The following is a 17857-nucleotide window of genomic DNA, read 5'->3' on the forward strand; positions in this document are numbered from 1 at the left end:
AATCCACCCCGGATAACAATGATCTTATGAATCCACTTTGCTCTATTTAAAGTCCATTTAAGATAAATTAACCCTCTCTTACACTAAATACTAGGAGAAAATCTTGTGTATAGTACACGTGAATTATTCATCCATCTACTTTTATTTGTCCAATACATAAAAAATAAATGTTCATTTTTAATTCACAAATCTAATTTTTTCTTTTTACCATATAGCTATATAAATATCCAAATCACAATTCTTCTAGTATTTATTATGAATTTTGTCATAAGGCTATAAAAGATATCCTGATCACGGCTATGCTTTAAATAACATGTCTAAAAGCCACAATACGTGCAAATAATTGTTCTTAGACACCACGAGAGGCCCAATTACCATAACAAACAATAAGACGGGCCCACAACTAAGAGGCCCAATTACACCATAACAAAAGGCTGTAACCTCAGTCTTGCTCCTCCTTTTCTTGTTCAGAAAGATTTGTTTCCTTGAATTACTCTTACAGAGCAAGAATAAGAAGACAGAAAGAAAGAAAGAAAAAGAAGAGCAATGGAAGATTCAAAGAAGATCGCACACGAAATTGGGGGAGCGAGAAACGATGCGTTTCGATTCGGGCTTCATGGTGTTAAGAGCGACATCGTTGGATCTCATCCTCTCGAGTCTTCTTATCACTCTGTAATCTACTTTCTCCTTACTATTATTGATTCATTTGCCTATACATATTTTCTGATCTCTCATTTGGGTACAGACGAAGGCTAGGCAACAGGAGATGAAGAGGAAGATACTTGCAAATACCTACGGGTCGGCTTTCCCTATGAAGTTAGAGCTCGATCGCCAAATTCTTTCCAGGTTGGTGTTTTTTTGTTACTCTTAGTTTTTTATCTCTTAACGCATTGTTAGACTCTAGCTATAGTGTTAGTTTGGTTCGAATTCTGTGGTGGATGAAAGGGTTTTGATTGCGAAACCCCCTTTTTGTGCTTCACTAGGGTTTTATTCCTTTTTGATTGTGGGACTTGAATAGAGCGAAACTAATTTATATGCCTCAATCTCAGCCTTTTGTTTTACGGGCAAATTTATTGAGTTTTCCATGCTCATGATTTGGGACTCATTTTTCCTTTCTTCTTTGGATTTCGAGTCTTCTGGACCAATTAAACTGAATTCCCTTTTTAAGTTGATTTGTGTTATATTATGTTAGGAGTTCTCCCCTTTTGTATAGGTAGAAAAGGGTGTTTGGATTATTTGAGAGAGGGAATGAAGGAGGTCAATTTAGTTGCCAAACTGGCAGAGGTTAGTAAATTCACCGATTAAGTCCCATTACTTTGAATATAAATGGGAACTTTCACAGGAAAGGTGGTAAAGCCAAAGGTTTTAAGTGGGAAGATAAGCTAGTTAGGCTAAAAATTGCAAGTGTAAACTTGCTTCGTTTAGAAATAAATAAGGCTTTGATAAAGGCCTCTAGTTTCATCATCCAAGTCCATGAAAATTTCTGTCAGACTAGATACAGCTCATTAGCAGATTCTCTCTGTAAATTCCTACAGGTAGTTGTTTCTCTCTCTTTTTTGGTGCAACTCTTGAAACTTAACTTTTCTTTTGGGGTTTTGAACAATAGTACTAATGCAGGAGTGCGTCTGTTTGACACAGAATTTGTGGGTCTCCCTTTTTGCTGAATTTCTTTTCCCTTCTAAAATTTGCAGATTTCAGAGGCCACCGGGGGCAATACCATCTTCAATGATTGGGTTAGAATCCCTAACCGGAGGGCTAGAGGACTTTGCTTTTGAGGACTACCTGAATGGTATCAAAATCCTTATGATATACTATCTCATTGAAATTATTTTTAATATGCTGCTAACATAAAAACTTGTCCATTCATGATGAATCCTCATAATACCCCAACATGTTTGGGATTGAGTTGTTGTTGTTGCATGTTGACCATGCTTTTCCATGGAAGATGCCTTTAATTGATATGGCTTTTGTTTGGTTGCCATTAACTCATAAGATATTGGGAGCAAGACTGCTTATGGCACGTCTCTATGGTCTTATAAAACTGTTTCACCTTAAACTGGGCAAGTTTGAACTATCTACTCTCTCTGTATAATTTTATACGACGATCTCAGGCTGGATACTAAATTCTATGACATATAAGTTATATGTATATAACATTTGGAATTCGCTTGAAATATATGTCTTCAACATGCTTATATCATTCAGAACATATCAGTAAAGGTTAGGAGGAGTGTCAAAATTAAAGAGCGTGTAGAGAAATGTGTCTATATTTGGAATGGATGAAAAAGAAAAGAGTGTCATATAAAATAGAACATATAGAGTGTTATTTCTCATAAAGAAATTTATTCTCATTTTTCTCTGAACTAATCCAAGGTAAGAGATACTTCTCTGGAAGTAGAGAGTAGACAACCTGCTTTGCCTGATTAGACCTGATCTACTGCTTAATTGAGATAATTTGACATCAGAATGGATGCCAGCTGATTCCATTGTAAATAATGTGTTAACTTGTGCCAAACAATTCCTCCCACTTCCTGGAACTTGTTGATGCTAAATGTAAAATTTCCATGGTTTTCACTTAGTTCTTCAGTGCATAAGTGTACTAGTTTCCCTCTAACGCCATCTCAGTTGATAGCTTTAGTTTTTGGGTGTTACTTTCCATATGTTTCTTATGCCAATTGACTGCTGGCAGTAGGTTCTGCTTCTAACCAGCTGTGTTGTGGAGTTTCCGGAGATATCTTTGAGATGTTGGTGAGGAAGGGGGGTTGCTGTTGCATGCCATTAGTTTTTTTTTACTTGACTTTTATTTTTGAGTATGTCTGTATAAATGTATATACTTGTGGTTTTAACTTGGTACGTGTTTCTTGATGCTTCTTACAGATCCTAAGGAATCTGAGAGCTTTCGTCCAGTTGACATGCATCATGGCGTGGAAGTTCGCCTTGGGCTTTCTAAGGGACCTGTGTGTACCAGTTTCATTTGAATCCTTTGCAATTGATTGAGAAACTGTAACTTGTAATGCTGCTGCTGCTGTGTACTTGTCGTCTCCTATAAACCTTGTGTCTTGGGTATTTTTAATATCAGCTGGATTTGGAAACACGTAATTAATGTTGTTTTTACCTTTTCTATTTTCTTCCAATTCTTTCTTTCTTACTTTTTATTTCTTTTTCTTCTGCTAATCCGAACACCAGTACCAGTACCAGCTCCAACTCAACTCCTTCCTTATCTTTTCATGTTTGATTGGATCACTAAGTATTGATCCCATCTGCTTCCTAATAACTTGCGTGAACCTGGTATTTATGCCAATCGTATGTACATCTTTAGGGTAAAAGGAAGCCAAATTGCCATAGAGAAGGAAACGACGAAGAGAGAAACACTAATAATTGCCAAAAGATCAAAGACCAATCATGATTTTTATAAAGCACATTCGAAGTATAACAAAATGAACAAACAAAAACAAATCTATTACATTGATTAGTTTTCAGCGTAAGATTATCAATTGACTTCAGTCCAACAAGAGTAGTTTCGCCTTTGCTCACATATAGGATTGCAATGAACAAGTGATAAGAATCTTAACATGTAATTAGGACAAATGAAGTAAGAATTTATTAATGAATCAATATTTTCTATTTATCGAACACATTGCACCTGCACACAGCATCCGCCATTAAAAAAAAGGAAAGGGGAAAAAATAAATAGTACTCCCTCCGTCCCTATTTACTTGTCCATATTTCCTCTTTTAGATGTCCCTATTTACTTGTCCATTTTGACAAATCAAGAAAGGACAAAAAAAATATTCCTATTATACCCTCATTTAAACTTCCCCCAACATTGATTAGTTATCTTGAATAAATTTTTTTTGGAATCATAATTAACAAGAGCAAAATTGTAACTTCACTATGCTAATTATTGTTGCCTTAATATGTGTGTCATTTCTAAAGTGGACAACTAAATAGGGACGGAGGGAGTAAAAGTTACGCCGTTTTAACACTCCGCTGCCAATTCCCAGCTGGAAGCAGCACTGTAAAACTCACGCAGCGCACAAACCCTGCCAACCTGAAACCCCCATCTCTGATTCTATTCTATCCCCTTAATAACTAAACCCTAGATTTCTTCTTTCTTCCATCGCCATCCTCTCCCCCATGGATTCTCGCCGTGTTCCTCGAACTGTGAGCGACCCTAAGGTTCGTCAAGTCGGGTTCTTCGCTCCACCCGACCGGTCCCAATCGGGTCCATTCATCCCATTTTCCTCTTCCCCTCCCGTTTCCGATCTATCCCCTTCCGGTAACTCTCTTTCCCCTGTTATGATCCCTCCTCCTCGTCACCTCTCCGTCGACGTATCCCTACCCCGTCCCGGTAATCTTTATCCGGCACCCTTGTCCCCTCTCCGACGTGATTCTATCCCAGTCGGAAGCTACAATCCATCTGAATTCTCTTCTCCTACTACCACTAACTTACCTGATGATACCTCCTCTCCTGGATGGCATCGCAGGGGGAGTTCTGGTAAATTTGCTACTTCTCTTCCCTCTGCAGGATTTGAGTTGCCTGCTGCCAAGCAGAACAGCTTTACTGCCTCTAGATTGACTACAGTCTCCAACGTGAATGCGCCTTTGGGATTATCAGGTTTCTCCTCTGTCCTGTATGTCAATACTACTAACTTTTTTTTTCTCTCTCATATTGCTATCATTGATAAATTTATCTATGTTTTGAATTTAGATAAGGATGGGGAAGTGCAAAAGGAACGAACTGCAAGTTCAAAGCCATTGAAAGAGAAAACAACCAAGGCTGAGAGGCGTGCTCTCCAGGAGGCTCAAAGAGCTGCAAAAGCTGCTGCTAAAGGTTGATATTTCGAGATTAGATTTCTTGGTATCTTTTTGTGTTTTTTTCTTGATATGCTTTCTTTTTCCTAAATGAATTGCTACAAGTTGTGTTTCTCTGTTATGTACCAAAAAAAGAGAGAAGATTTTATAAGGTTCCTCTCTGTTTAAAGTGGACTATGGTGTTGTTATTTGTCTTATAAATGAATAAGCCATGGTTATATTCTGTGTAGAGGCCAATTATTTGAATTAGGGGATCTTAGTCCTTCGTGAATATATTGGTCCGTTTACATGTCAGCACACGTTGTAATTCGAACTAATTGGTTTTAATAAATTTACAGTTTATATCCTTGGAGAGAGGATCATTTGATTAACCTTTTGTTAATCAATGCCTTTTCTTTTCAATCTATTAAATATGAGTTTTTCCTTGTCGGAACATATGATATTTTTGGGAAATGTAAAGCTGCTAACCTGGTGCCATTTGGCCGAGAAATATCTAGAGTAAATCTATGTAACAAGAGGAGGACCCTTGTTACTAGACTGTTGAAAATGGAATAAGAGAATAGAGAAAGGAAGAAGAGAGTAGAGGAAGATAAGATATTTTGATAATTTTCTACCTTTCTCATTGATAGTACTACGGATATAAGTAATTGACAGATACAATCATAAGACGACACCTGTCTACTTCCAAAATAGAATTTAGGACTGAAAAGAAATTACTAAGTGTAACTAATTAAAACTCGAGGGACTAAAACAATTTATTGAAAACTTAAATAAACTAAGTCACAAATAGACATTTGTGACAATCTATACAGGTTTGTCTTTCAGAGTATAGACAAAGCCCTGCAAATTTAAGTATCTTCCTTATGTTCGTTTATGGGGGATTAAAATGGCTGTAACAGCTAAAAGCTGTTGTTTTGCATTGATATTGATGATTCTATACTATTTCTCTACCTGCAGTGTAGTGCCAGAAAGCTGGCTTTTTTTGGTATCACTTTGTTGCTTGACACTTCTTGGAATGCCAGATTTATATACGATAAAAAAGTGAACTATTTGGTAGGGCTGTCATCTGAATATTTTTAAATCTACTGCTTGAAGAATGTATTATTTCCATGTAGTTGCAGCCATGTGAATTTTGTTTTCCTTGTGCTATTTCACATTTGTCATATTATCAGATACAATTATGTTTTTTTTTTTTTGTAAAAGAAAGCATTTCGAGCTAGGGGGCAGTTGAAAAACAGATGTTGGGGCAGCTGACCTCGTTGCTGTGGTTTCTGCATTGGGACTTTAGGAGTTGATGGAAATTTCTCTGCTTAAATTGGACATATCATAGTTCATACTCCCTCATCTTGCTTTTGGGTGGACAGTATGGTGGTTTCTGTGTTCCGTACGGACTAAATTTACTTCTGAATAGATAAACCATGATGTTAATGCATTAAAGAGAAATGTATTTAGTGTGGGTCTTGGACATTTCTTTCCATGTGAATAGACAGTTGGCTTCATTTAGTGGTTAAGGAAGATTGTACCCACACCAGTTTGTTACAGTACAGCACCTCTATGTACTGCTCTCCACAATCTTGATATTCTATGACATCCAAACTCTCTTTTGGCATTTCTATGTGCCTTTGCTCTGCCTACTGCATAGCATCCTCACTTGTCATTATTGATTTTCCTTGCAGAATTTGTTATCTTATTAGGATTTGATTCTTTAAAGTTGAAAATCATTCTTATTGGGGATATGTTGTGTATCTAAAGTATTACTGCAGGGAAAACGTTTTTACTTTGTTCTTTGATTCATATTGAGTATTGTATCCTTTCTACAGAATCATAAAATTTATTAAGGGTTGTCATGATGATTATATGCCAGGTGAAGGAACTAAGACCACCACTGCTGCTTCTGAAAATTTAAACCCAGTAAAGATTGCCAAGGGCACTTTACAAAAGAAAGAAAGCCCTCCTGTTGCTGCTCCTGAAAAAAAGGGCAGTGATCGTGCTACAGATAAAGATAGGAAAAAAGATGTTCCTCATCCACGGATGCAATTTGATGATAAGAGTCGTGTGGAGAAGGCAAAGAAGCGCTCAGTAGTGAAGCAAACTGAAGCCAAAAACAGGGTTGAACTTTTTAGGCATTTGCCTCAGTATGAACATGGAACAAGATTTCCCGAGCTTGAATCAAAATTCTTCCAGCTAGATCCAGTTCATCCTGCTGTTTTTAAGGTATACCCTGAACTTATTATTTTTCTTGTTCCATCTATCCTGAAGAATCAAGGAGAGCTGCAAGAGCTTCTTTCTAATTTGCTACAAGGGTATATGGGTGACTAGGAGCTAGTATCCTGCTAGTACTTCAAAAATTCTTGCATTGAGATCTTGTATTTTCTACTTGGTATTAGGTTGGACTTAGATATTTGGCTGGAGATATTTCTGGTGGGAATGCCCGCTGTATTGCTATGCTTCAAGCTTTCCAAGAGTCCATCAAAGACTACTCAACTCCCCCGGAGAAAGTTCTTATAAGAGACTTGACTGCAAAAGTTAATTGTTATGTTTCATTTTTGATCGAGTGCAGGCCCCTCTCAATCAGCATGGGGAATGCTATTAGGTTCCTTAAAACTAGGATTGCGAAATTGCCTTTGACTTTGTCAGAGTCAGAAGCTAAAACCACTCTTGTGACAGATATTGATCACTTCATAAGTGAAAAGATAATACTTGCAGACAAGGTAATAGTCAAGCATGCAGTAACTAAAATAAGGGATGGTGACGTTCTTCTCACTTATGGATCCTCCTCTGCTGTTGAAATGATTCTGTTACATGCTCATGAGCTTGGCAAGGATTTCCGTGTCGTAGTAGTTGACTCACGTCCAAAGCTTGAAGGGAGATTACTACTTCGTCGGTTGGTGGGGAAGGGTGTTAAGTGTACATACACTCATATAAATGCCATTTCTTATATCATGCATGAAGTTACAAGAGTACTTTTGGGTGCTTCATCAGTTTTGTCCAATGGAACTGTCTATTCAAGGGTTGGAACAGCAAGCGTTGCTATGGTTGCTCATTCATTCCGAGTTCCTGTCTTGATATGTTGTGAAGCGTATAAATTTCATGAAAGGGTTCAACTTGACTCGATTTGCTCTAATGAACTTGGTATGGGTCCCAGCCTCACCCGCTGTTCCATTGTTATTTTTTTATGCTTATAGCTTTCTTCAGGGATGGCAGCCTGTGTCTTACTAGCTCAGTCATGTGTCTGTACAGGTGATCCAGAAACTATAGCTAAGGTTCCTGGTAGGATGGAAATTAACCACTTGGATGGGTGGGCTAACAGTGATAATCTTCAACTTTTGAATCTGATGTAAGTATCATTATGTTAGAGATGATATATTCGGTTTTCGCTAAGCAGTCAAGTTCTTAGAGCTTACTTCTTATTTCCAATCCTTACAGTTACGATGCAACACCTTCAGATTATGTGTCAATGATAATTACAGATTATGGCATGGTAAGTAATCAACGGTTTTGTTTATATCATTTCCTTCCCTATATGGTTGCTGATGTAATTACCTAAACGAGCATGTAGTATAACTTGGAGTTTATCTCAATATATGCAGATCCCTCCGACAAGTGTTCCTGTAATAGTTCGCGAGTATCGCAGAGAATATTTATGGACATGAAAGGAACACAACTAAAATCTGCAAAGATCTGATAGTTGCCTCAAGAAAAGCAAAGGGACATGGGTTCTGACTACACTATGCACAAGTTTTTCGTCCCATCCTGCTATGTGCGTCTCAAAGATATAGATAGGGACATGGGTTCTGACTACCTCTGCGTAACATCTGTTAATTTCTCTTCGGTTCATTTTTGTGATAATAATTTTGAGTTATGTGCCTCAGGTTTTGGGTTCTCTATTTTTAGCTGACCCCATGAAGAGTGCGATTTCTCCGCCTCTCAGGGCAATTTTTGGAATGTAATCTCTCGATGGCAACAGATTTGTGAAATTGTGATGTTGATTTTCTTATGAATAACAAATTCGTTAAGTGAGTAGATTTAATTCATATTTTGTGAGCGAATAACATGATTTTGTTATTACTCTAGTAGGATGCTTGATCTTTATGTTTCTGATAGAAAATGAGGAACTTGATATACTTGTCCAGTAAATCTACTAGACAAGGTTTATTTAAAGATGTTCTTCACTTTGAATAATGTCATTTTATGATTAACAAGCGCAATTGATTTAGGACATAAAACTATTGGTGTTTACCCCCTTGTGGATGTAACTAGCAATGCTTATGAGAGTAGGGGTTTCAAAAAGAAGAAAATGACTACTTTTCTCGAGGAAATAGAGGCCCTAGAAATTATGATGTGACAAATGGTGTCAAGGATAGGACAGAAGACAATCAGTTGCATCGTAGAAAATGAACTTTAGATTCGTTCTTTGAAAGGCTATTAGACAAAGAGATTAAAAAAAAAGGGAAAGATTCATTAGTGGACACAAAACAATCACTATCACATCTTTGTTAATGATGAAATTACTTTGGCTAATACGTTTTAAAATATTTCCCCCCTTGATCCGTAGGACGATGAGAATCCAAAGTAATTCCCGCGAGAGCCTGTATGAGTAAAACAAGAAGATTTAAATATTGCATTAAAAAGTCTGCCGTAATTAGTAAGCAAGTTAATTAATTACTCCATATGCTCGACACGATCTCCTAATAACAAATGGTCATGCTTTTATATATTGATTTTTGAGCAGATAAATATAAAAATATCATTTTTCTCCCCTTGAATTTCAACATTCCAAATTTATAACAAAGTATAAATTGATAACCGAGTGTAGGGATTGTTTTTATAAACTCCATATATATTTGGTTGAGAAAAACAGTGGAATAATAGTCCATACATCACAGTCGCTATTTATACTTTAATATCATAATTTCTACTTCTAGAATATTAAAAGAGGATAATAATTTGTTATGACACATTTGAAATTATAAAATTAATTCCAAAATTTTTATAATCATACGAATATGATGACTTATTTTAAAATGATAAATTTCGAAGTCTCTTGTTATCTTTTTTTTCTTCTTACTAAAACTCAATGTTAGATCAAATTAAATCACTTGAATGAGTGAAAGTCAATATTTTTCAAGTAAAATTGACCAATAATGGATAATGCAACTGTTTTTCCAGAAAGAAATGAGTTAAAGTCACCAATTCCCAATGCCTCGACACCGTGGCATTCCTAGGCAGCATATTCCCATTAGCACGCCAAATTCTTCTCTATTTTTATATTTTATAAATAAAACCCTTGGATCCCTTCCTATTTACTCCTTCACCCCCCTCTAAACCAATTCATAATAGAACTTATAATACTCCCTCCTTTCATTTTTAAATGTCATCTTTACTATAAATAATTAATCCATAATACTTGTTATTTTATAAAATTAATGCCTAAATTACAATATTTTTCCTATTATACTCTTGATAGTTAATTAACCTTGAAAATAAATATTTGATCAACATAGAAAAATTAAGTAAATAATTCATGTTCATTGGTCAAATTAATTAATTAAAATGAATTAATTCATATTCATTGACTGAAAACTTAACTCCCAAAAAAATTAATTAAAGATAAAATAATAAACTTACATAATTCTTAATACTCATAAAATTTAAAATAATGACATATAAATAGAAACGAAACCAAGCTAAACTCTCAAAAAGCAAAACATCACTTTTGATACCTTAGGCCTAAGCCAATTCTTAACGGTGCCCTTAACTATTAACTATTTATGATTGGAGGGCAATTGCGTCACTACAACGCGAAACACACTTTGGAGCTATCAATTTCCGGAAAAGACCCCTGTTAACGGTTATAAATACCGGGCGAGGAAGGTCGAAATGGTAAAAGCACATAGCCGAATCACTGTCTGGCGTGGGATCAGTACATAAATAGATAAAAAAACAAAAGTAGTGAGGTAATTGTGAAAAAGCGAGGGAGCCGGAGGAGCCTCTTGTAAATTAGGAAATTCTCCGGCGAGGGTTTCAAATTCCGGTATCAGATTAACGGTTTTGCTATTTCTTGATTTTCCTATCATTCTTCTTGCCGAAGGTAGTAAATCTGTGATTTCTGAATTTCTTGAGTTCTTGGAATCTTCCAGATATCTACGCCGCCGAGGAAATCTTGGACCGGGTGGTCGCTGTCACCAAGAACCGAACCTGTTGACAAGGGCAAAGGCATCGCCTTCACGGGTACTGCTCAGAAAAGTTTGACGAGCCAAGATTACGGAAATATGGATCAAGAAGCGCTAATTGAGAAGGTTTCCAAGCTCGAAAATGAGGTTAGGAAACTTAAGTATCTGTTGTTATTTGGAAACTTGTGGGTTAAGTTTAGTAACAATAATATTAGTAACCCAACTTTGCACTTTTATATGCCTATTGTTTCCACCCCTAATTGGATAATTACAAATTTAATTTACACTCATATGTGAAGCTGATGTAAAATAGGAAATCCACCCTTAGATGTTAGATGTAGGATTTCTGATCTTGGGGCTCTTCTTTTGTGTGTCGATTTGTCAAGTTAAGTAGTGATTTTCTATTTTATAACTTTTGTACTTATAAAGAGAGAGCTTTGTAGTAATGTTAATGTTGTTTATCAACCTATTATTGCCCTCACCTTATGCCTCACTTGTGGGATTACACTAAGTGTGTTGTTGTTGTTCTATTGCGCTCACATTATTGATGCTTTAATGTTTTTGGATTGTTATGTATCGTTTGATGTTATGTTTGTGAATGGAAAATCTCATTTTAGGCTGTGTTTGTTTTCCATTTTACCCTAACTTGCCTGCACCCCTCAACCCGCACAACCTGCTAAAAGGAGAATAAATTAAGAAGCTGTGGTTGGGCCATAGACAAAAGATAGAAAGTGCAAATGCTCACAATAATATGCCGAAGCCACTTGCAGGGTAGAAAGAAGAGTTATTGCTTTTTTTTTTGTTTGGGGTTTTATGTTATTTTTTCTCAATATATCAGCTTCACAGTTGGTATACTTACAGTGGGCGTTCAATCATGTCGACAAAGTTGTTTACTGCAACGCTGCTTTATTTCTTCTGCAGCTTTTTGACTACCAATACAATATGGGCCTTCTCCTGCTTGAGAAGAAGGAATGGTCTTCTAAGTTTGAAGAAATCAAGCAAGCCTTAGAAGAATTAAATGAGGCCTATAGAAGGGAACAAGCAGCTCATTTAATTGCTATATCTGAAGTGGAGAAACGGGAAGAGAATTTAAGGAAGGCGCTTGGAGTCGAGAAGCAATTTGCGCGAGAGGTACAAGTTCTACTTCTTTATTAAGCATTCATAGGTTTTAACATTCATTGTTCTTTGAAGAAATCGGCAACTCATGCCCGACCTTTCAGATCCATTTTCCAGTTCAGAAAAATAAATTGGTGACTCTAACTTGATTACTTACTGTGTTTATTGCTCTGGTACATTTCATCAGGAAAGCCAAAACCTGTTTCCTTTAGACAAGTAGGTATATCATTCATGATGCATTTCATCCTATGTGCTATTTAGAACGTCACCAGTACTTGTTTCTAAGGACTAAGTAATCAGTGATTTAGTAGTATAGGGTATTAACACAACAACAATTTATAGCATGCGTTATAATTTACAATTTCAGGATAATAATAATAATGATACTATTATTATTATTATTATCATTATTATTATACTAACAACGTACAGTTTTTGAGACCATGTAATTATTGGCAGACATATTCTGCACTTCTGCTAAGAGCTATCAGATGTTTATATGGGATGTTATCTCACAATTCTGGCACCTGTTATATCAATTTTTATTTTAACCTATAATGATTTTAGTGCATATAAATCCATGCTGGTATTATTTAAAGTAACAAAAATTATAACAGTCCAGATTGACTTGTATGCTTGGCTTCTAGTTGTAGTGGCTGATTTTATTGATAACATGCATTTTATATGTTGAACTTGCGCAAAATTCCGGCTTTCATTTCCTTATAAATTACAATTTTTTAATGAATTATTTAAATGGCTTCCTCCATGTTATTCTTAGATAATTGCTATCTAGTAAGGTTCTGTCTATTGAAGTTCTTCGTGTTGTGATGACTGTTAGTTTTGGTGACTAATGTGATGACGCGCAACATCATCATGCTACTTAGGTGCCATGTGGCATAAAGTTGTCAATGTGGAAGGCTTACATAGGAAGAAGTCGAGATATATGGAGATCTCCCTTAGAATTCCATGGATTTGCATGGAGGGTATGTGCACTAACAACTATAATTATTGGTTTGGTGCAGCTAGAGAAAGAGTTGCGTGAGATGCGCTCGGAGTATGCGGAGACCAAATATACCGCTGATTCAAAATTGGCAGAGGCAAATGCACTGGCTACTAGTGTTGAAGAGAAATCATTAGAGGTAGAAGCAAAGTTGCGTGCAGCTGATGCCAAGCTTGCTGAGGTGAACAGAAAGAGCTCTGAAATTGAGAGGAAACTTAATGCAGTCTATGCCCAAGAAAATTCACTTCGAAGAGAACGGTCATCTTTCAATGCAGAGTATGCTATTGGCTATCTATGAGACTTTCTTATCCCATATTTCACCTCTAATTTGTTCCCATTTAAATTCACAGTTGCTTGCTAGTGACTCTCTTTTCTCTTGTTGTGTCAGGCGTGAAGCTTATGAGACTAATTTATCCAGACAAAGAGAGGACTTACAAGAATGGGAAAGAAAACTACAGGCAGCAGAGGAGAAGTTGGCTGATGGCCGAAGATTGCTTAACCAAAGAGAGCAGCGAGCCAATGACACTGATAGAATTTTGAGGCAAAAGCAGAATGACCTTGAAGATGAGCAGAGGAAAATTGTCACCGCTAACTCAGTTTTGAGGAAGAAAGAAGATGATATGAGCAGTCAGATAGAAGATCTTACTCACAAGGAGAAGGCAAGTTTCCTTTGAATTCTTCACGTGCCTAGCTGCAAAAGTGTAGTATGATGTTTACCTTACAAGTTTTCCACTTGATACAGGAACTTGAAGATGCAAGAAAGAGTCTGGAGATAAAAGAGAGGGAATTGCTCGATCTACAGGAGAAACTGAATATTAAAGAGAGAGTGAGTTCCTTTGTCCTTTCCTTTTCTGGGTTTGTCTAGTACGGATGGTTGAAAGTTAAGGCATTATTGATGAAGGTGGCCTCTGTTATCTTGAGTTCACTTTTGTCTGGCAATTATTTATTACGACGAAGCCATCAATCCTAGAAATTTTATCAGTAATTATCTTTTTTTTTCTTGAAATTTTTGGAGAGGAAATTTAGCAAATTGTTTTTGTTGAAAATTTTCCTTTGAACCTGTTCCAATTCTTTGAGTTGCCCTTTAAAAGCTTCCTCTGCCTTACGTTTTCTGTGGTTCAGTTTTCTAGTTTTCCTCCATCTTCCACCCTCCGAGTCTTTTGAGGAAGAGAGTAACTTGAAAAAGAAAAGTCAAGTATCTAAGATACCATTAAAGTTTGACATTTACCTTAAGACTTGTCCTTTCTAATTGTAAACAGGATGGTATTCAAAATCTAATGGATGAACAACGAAGTGTCCTGCATTCCAAGGAAGAGGAATTTGAATTGGAACTGAGGCAGAGGCGGGCATCATTGGATGAGGAACTGAAAGGTAAGGTGCTTGAACTGGAGAAAAAGGAAGCTGAAGTTAATCACATGGAAGAGAAGATTAAGAAACGAGAACAGGCCGTCGAAAAGAAAATGGAAAAAGTAAAGGAGAAGGAGAAGGATCATGAGTTGAAGTTAAAAGCACTTAAGGAAAAGGAGAAATCTTTGAAAAATGAGGAAAAGTTTTTGGGAACTGAAAGGAAGCAACTAGATTCTGAGAAGGAGAATTTGCTAGCTCTGAAGGCTGAGCTTGAGAATGTAAGAGCTGAGCTTGAAAAGCAACAGATCAAGATTAGTGAGGATACAGAGCAACTTAAAATAACTGAAGATGAGAGAATGGAATATGCTCGCCTACAATCGGAACTGAAGCAGGAGATAGACAAATGTAGACTCCTCCGAGAAGATCTATTGAAGGAAGCTGAAGATTTGAAGCAGGAAAAAGAAAGGTTTGAGAGAGAATGGGAAGAACTAGATGAGAAAAGATCTGAGATCAAGATAAACTTGCAGGAACTTAATGAACAGAGAGCGAATTTCGAAAAACTGAAGCGCACTGAAGAGGAAAGGATAAGCAAGGAGAAGCTGGAAACAGAAAATTATGTCCAGAGGGAGTTGGAAGCCCTTAGAGTGGCAAGAGAAGCATTTGAAGCTACCATGGATCATGAGAAGTCAATATTAGCCGAGGAAACTCAAAGTGAGAAAAGCCAAATGCTTCATGCTTATGAACAGCAGAAAAGGGAACTTGAAAGTGATATGCAGAGGAAGCAGGAGGAAATGGAGTCTGCACTGCATGTACAAGAGAAACTCTTTGAGGAAGAGAGGCAGAAGGAGCTCAGCAATATTGAATATTTAAAGGAAATCACCCATAGAGAAATGGAAGAGATGAAATTAGAAAGAGTCAGTCTGGAGAAAGAAAAACAGGAAATTTCTGCTAACAAGGGGATTCTTGAAGTACAACAGTTGGAAATGAAAAAGGATATTGATGTGCTTGTTGGCTTAAGCAGGAAGTTGAAGGATCAGAGGTTAGCTTACATTAAGGAAAGGGACAGGTTTATTGATTTTGTCAAGCAGCAGAAGAGCTGCAACTCTTGTGGAGAAGGAATTCATGTAATTGAGTTTTATGACCTTCAAGCTCTAGCTGAAGCAGAGACTTTTGAGGCTCCTCCTCTGCCAAGTGTTGCACAGGAATATTTGAAGGATGGTCTACAAGGATCTCCGGGAAGGGCTAGCGATGAGCTGTCCCCTGGAGCTCTTAATACAGGATCCATGGTTTCTGCTGGAACCATGTCCTGGCTTCGAAAATGTACATCCAAGATTCTCAAATTCTCACCAAGCAAAAACATTGGAAATGCTGCTTCTGATTGTCTGATTGATGAATCTTCTCTGTCACAGAAGTGTGCAGGCATATCACCAAATAAACAATCAAACAAAGGAAATCCAATGGATCTGTCTGTTTCCATGAATGTTCTTGATGATCAGAGGGTTCAACAGGATGATGGCGTTAGAGAGGTCAAGGTTGGCCAAGACAATGTAGAAGACTCTCATCATTCAGACATGAAAGCTGGCCAGCGCAGAACTGTCAAGAAAGGGCGTGGTAGAACTAGTAAAACAGAAAAAGCTGCAAATACAAGGACAGTTCTTGGAAAAATTCCTAAAGAGGGTGAGAATATCACCAATGGAAGTTTGGAGACTTCAGATAATATGAACGAGGAGAGCCAGAGAGGATCTGGTCTTTTGGGTGGAGCACCGAGAAATGCCAGAAAGCGTAGTCATACATCACAGGGAACAGCTAGTGAGATTGATGGCAATAATAGTGAAGGACAGTCGGATAGTGTAGCCAGCATTCGCGGGAAGAGGAGACAACAGGCTGCCCCTAGTGTGCAGGCTCATGCTGAAAGAAGATACAATCTGCGCCGACCTAGAAGGTACGTTGTTTGAATGCCTTCTTAATAATGCATAGACTTGTTCTACCCACACGCCTAAAAAGATTTGCAATGTGAAGTAGGACCTTAGGACATTGCAGAACTTTTCTTGAGAATCACATGGAAAATTTTCATCCCTCCACCCCCCTCGAAATATATATATATATATGTTCACCAAGCATTATGAGCCACTGTTATTCACATGCTCAAGAGACAATTTTATTTAGGATAATTCATGGTATTTGACTTGGACATTCTTTTGTTCTCAGTGCTGCACCAGCAACATCCAATGGATCTTTGCCAGACCCAGTCTCAGAATCTCAGGAAGAGAATCAGACCTCTAAAGCTTCCCTGCAAACTCCTCAGGTGAACAACAATGAAGATGTAAAAGATAGAAATTTCGTCATTGGTCATCCCATGGTAGCTGAGAGCCCTGTTAGTACTCTTTTCCATCTGTTATACACAATTTCATAAACATACTCAAACTTGTTGGAATATGTTTCAGAAGTTCTTTATACTTGAGCTACTTTTGTGTGGTATGCACATATTTTATTCTCTTTTATTCCTTGGAACACCTCGTTCCACTGGATTTTACTACAGTTTTCTTTTGAAAAGGTAAAAAATATTATTTACAAAAGCAGCATTAAGTGCTGCAACCCTCTGCAGAGGGTGAGCAAATTCGTACGACAATTTCATGTTTGAAAAACTAGTGTAGCAGCATTAGGTGGTGCTGTTATAGACTGGTAGTTTCATCAATGTGATATATGTTTTTTTGTAACCAGCTGTTAATTAACATTTATTATATTTCTCTTGCCAGTTGAATGATGCAGTGGACAATCAGGAAAGCAGTGCTAACATGGCAAATGAGCTGTTGGATGATACAGGTTTGAGTGAAGAGGTGAATGAAACACCAAAACGACCTTCAGCTTACAGAGATGAGGAAGGGTCTGATGACAGTGATGATGAGGAGGAAGAGATAGAACATCCCGGTGAAGTCTCTGTAGGGAAGAAGATTTGGACTTTCATCACGACATAGTGGAGACCTAAATAACTGTAGTTTGTGGTCGTGCATTGGAGGTAGCTCTAGGAATCTTGATTGGTATTTCGTTTCTCTTGCTACTTGTAGAGTAATTTGATGATTTTAGAGTAATGTGCAGTGGTGTGTATCCTTAAAGTTTAGTCAACAGAATCAGTTTAGGGTCGGAAATTTGATTGTTCATATAATGTTGGTCCAACTCTGGGTGCATGCATATTGGTTTAACAATTTTTAGTATCCATATGCTTGCTGTCCCTAAGTTGACCATTGCAGCTGTAACACTAGAGTGTGCTTCTCTCCTGTATCTACACCATTGAAAGTTTAACCACTAAATAGGTGGATAATATTCTTCAATCTATTTGATTTTGATCCTCCTTGTAGGTGAAATTGTGGACGACTGTGTAATTAGACTTGCGTACATATCTGAGATG

The 17857-nt window shown here is 37.2% G+C and overlaps 3 protein-coding genes across 5 annotated transcripts; all 3 read left to right on the plus strand.

Annotated features, from left to right (window-relative positions):
* The first annotated feature begins 451 nt into the window (after window positions 1–451).
* Window positions 452–3123, plus strand: LOC125849143 (cyclin-B1-2-like). Its single transcript, XM_049529166.1, has 4 exons — window positions 452–672; window positions 746–846; window positions 1692–1789; window positions 2878–3123. Exons 1-4 carry the CDS (start codon window positions 547–549, stop codon window positions 2976–2978), a joined length of 426 nt encoding a protein of 141 aa, XP_049385123.1. The 5' UTR covers window positions 452–546; the 3' UTR covers window positions 2979–3123.
* Window positions 3124–3971: 848 nt separating this feature from the next.
* On the plus strand, window positions 3972–8766 carry LOC125848921 (uncharacterized). Its single transcript, XM_049528887.1, has 7 exons — window positions 3972–4618; window positions 4712–4834; window positions 6680–7029; window positions 7203–7947; window positions 8056–8152; window positions 8242–8296; window positions 8406–8766. Exons 1-7 carry the CDS (start codon window positions 4138–4140, stop codon window positions 8466–8468), a joined length of 1914 nt encoding a protein of 637 aa, XP_049384844.1. The 5' UTR covers window positions 3972–4137; the 3' UTR covers window positions 8469–8766.
* A 1924-nt stretch (window positions 8767–10690) lies between these two features.
* On the plus strand, window positions 10691–17797 carry LOC125848919 (nuclear matrix constituent protein 1-like). Of its 3 annotated transcripts, XM_049528883.1 has the most exons (9): window positions 10691–10849; window positions 10956–11135; window positions 11910–12119; window positions 13127–13380; window positions 13493–13763; window positions 13847–13930; window positions 14364–16393; window positions 16660–16825; window positions 17208–17797. In XM_049528883.1, exons 2-9 carry the CDS (start codon window positions 11088–11090, stop codon window positions 17424–17426), a joined length of 3282 nt encoding a protein of 1093 aa, XP_049384840.1. In that variant the 5' UTR covers window positions 10691–10849; window positions 10956–11087; the 3' UTR covers window positions 17427–17797. The 3 variants fall into 3 exon arrangements, with proteins under 3 accessions (XP_049384840.1, XP_049384842.1, XP_049384839.1); XM_049528885.1 differs by having other exon boundaries at window positions 10716–11135; window positions 16660–16756; XM_049528882.1 differs by having other exon boundaries at window positions 10717–11135.
* The last annotated feature ends 60 nt before the right edge of the window (window positions 17798–17857 follow it).

Source organism: Solanum stenotomum, chromosome 12, assembly GCF_019186545.1.
Source record: "Solanum stenotomum isolate F172 chromosome 12, ASM1918654v1, whole genome shotgun sequence".
Taxonomy (NCBI): Eukaryota; Viridiplantae; Streptophyta; class Magnoliopsida; order Solanales; family Solanaceae; genus Solanum; species Solanum stenotomum.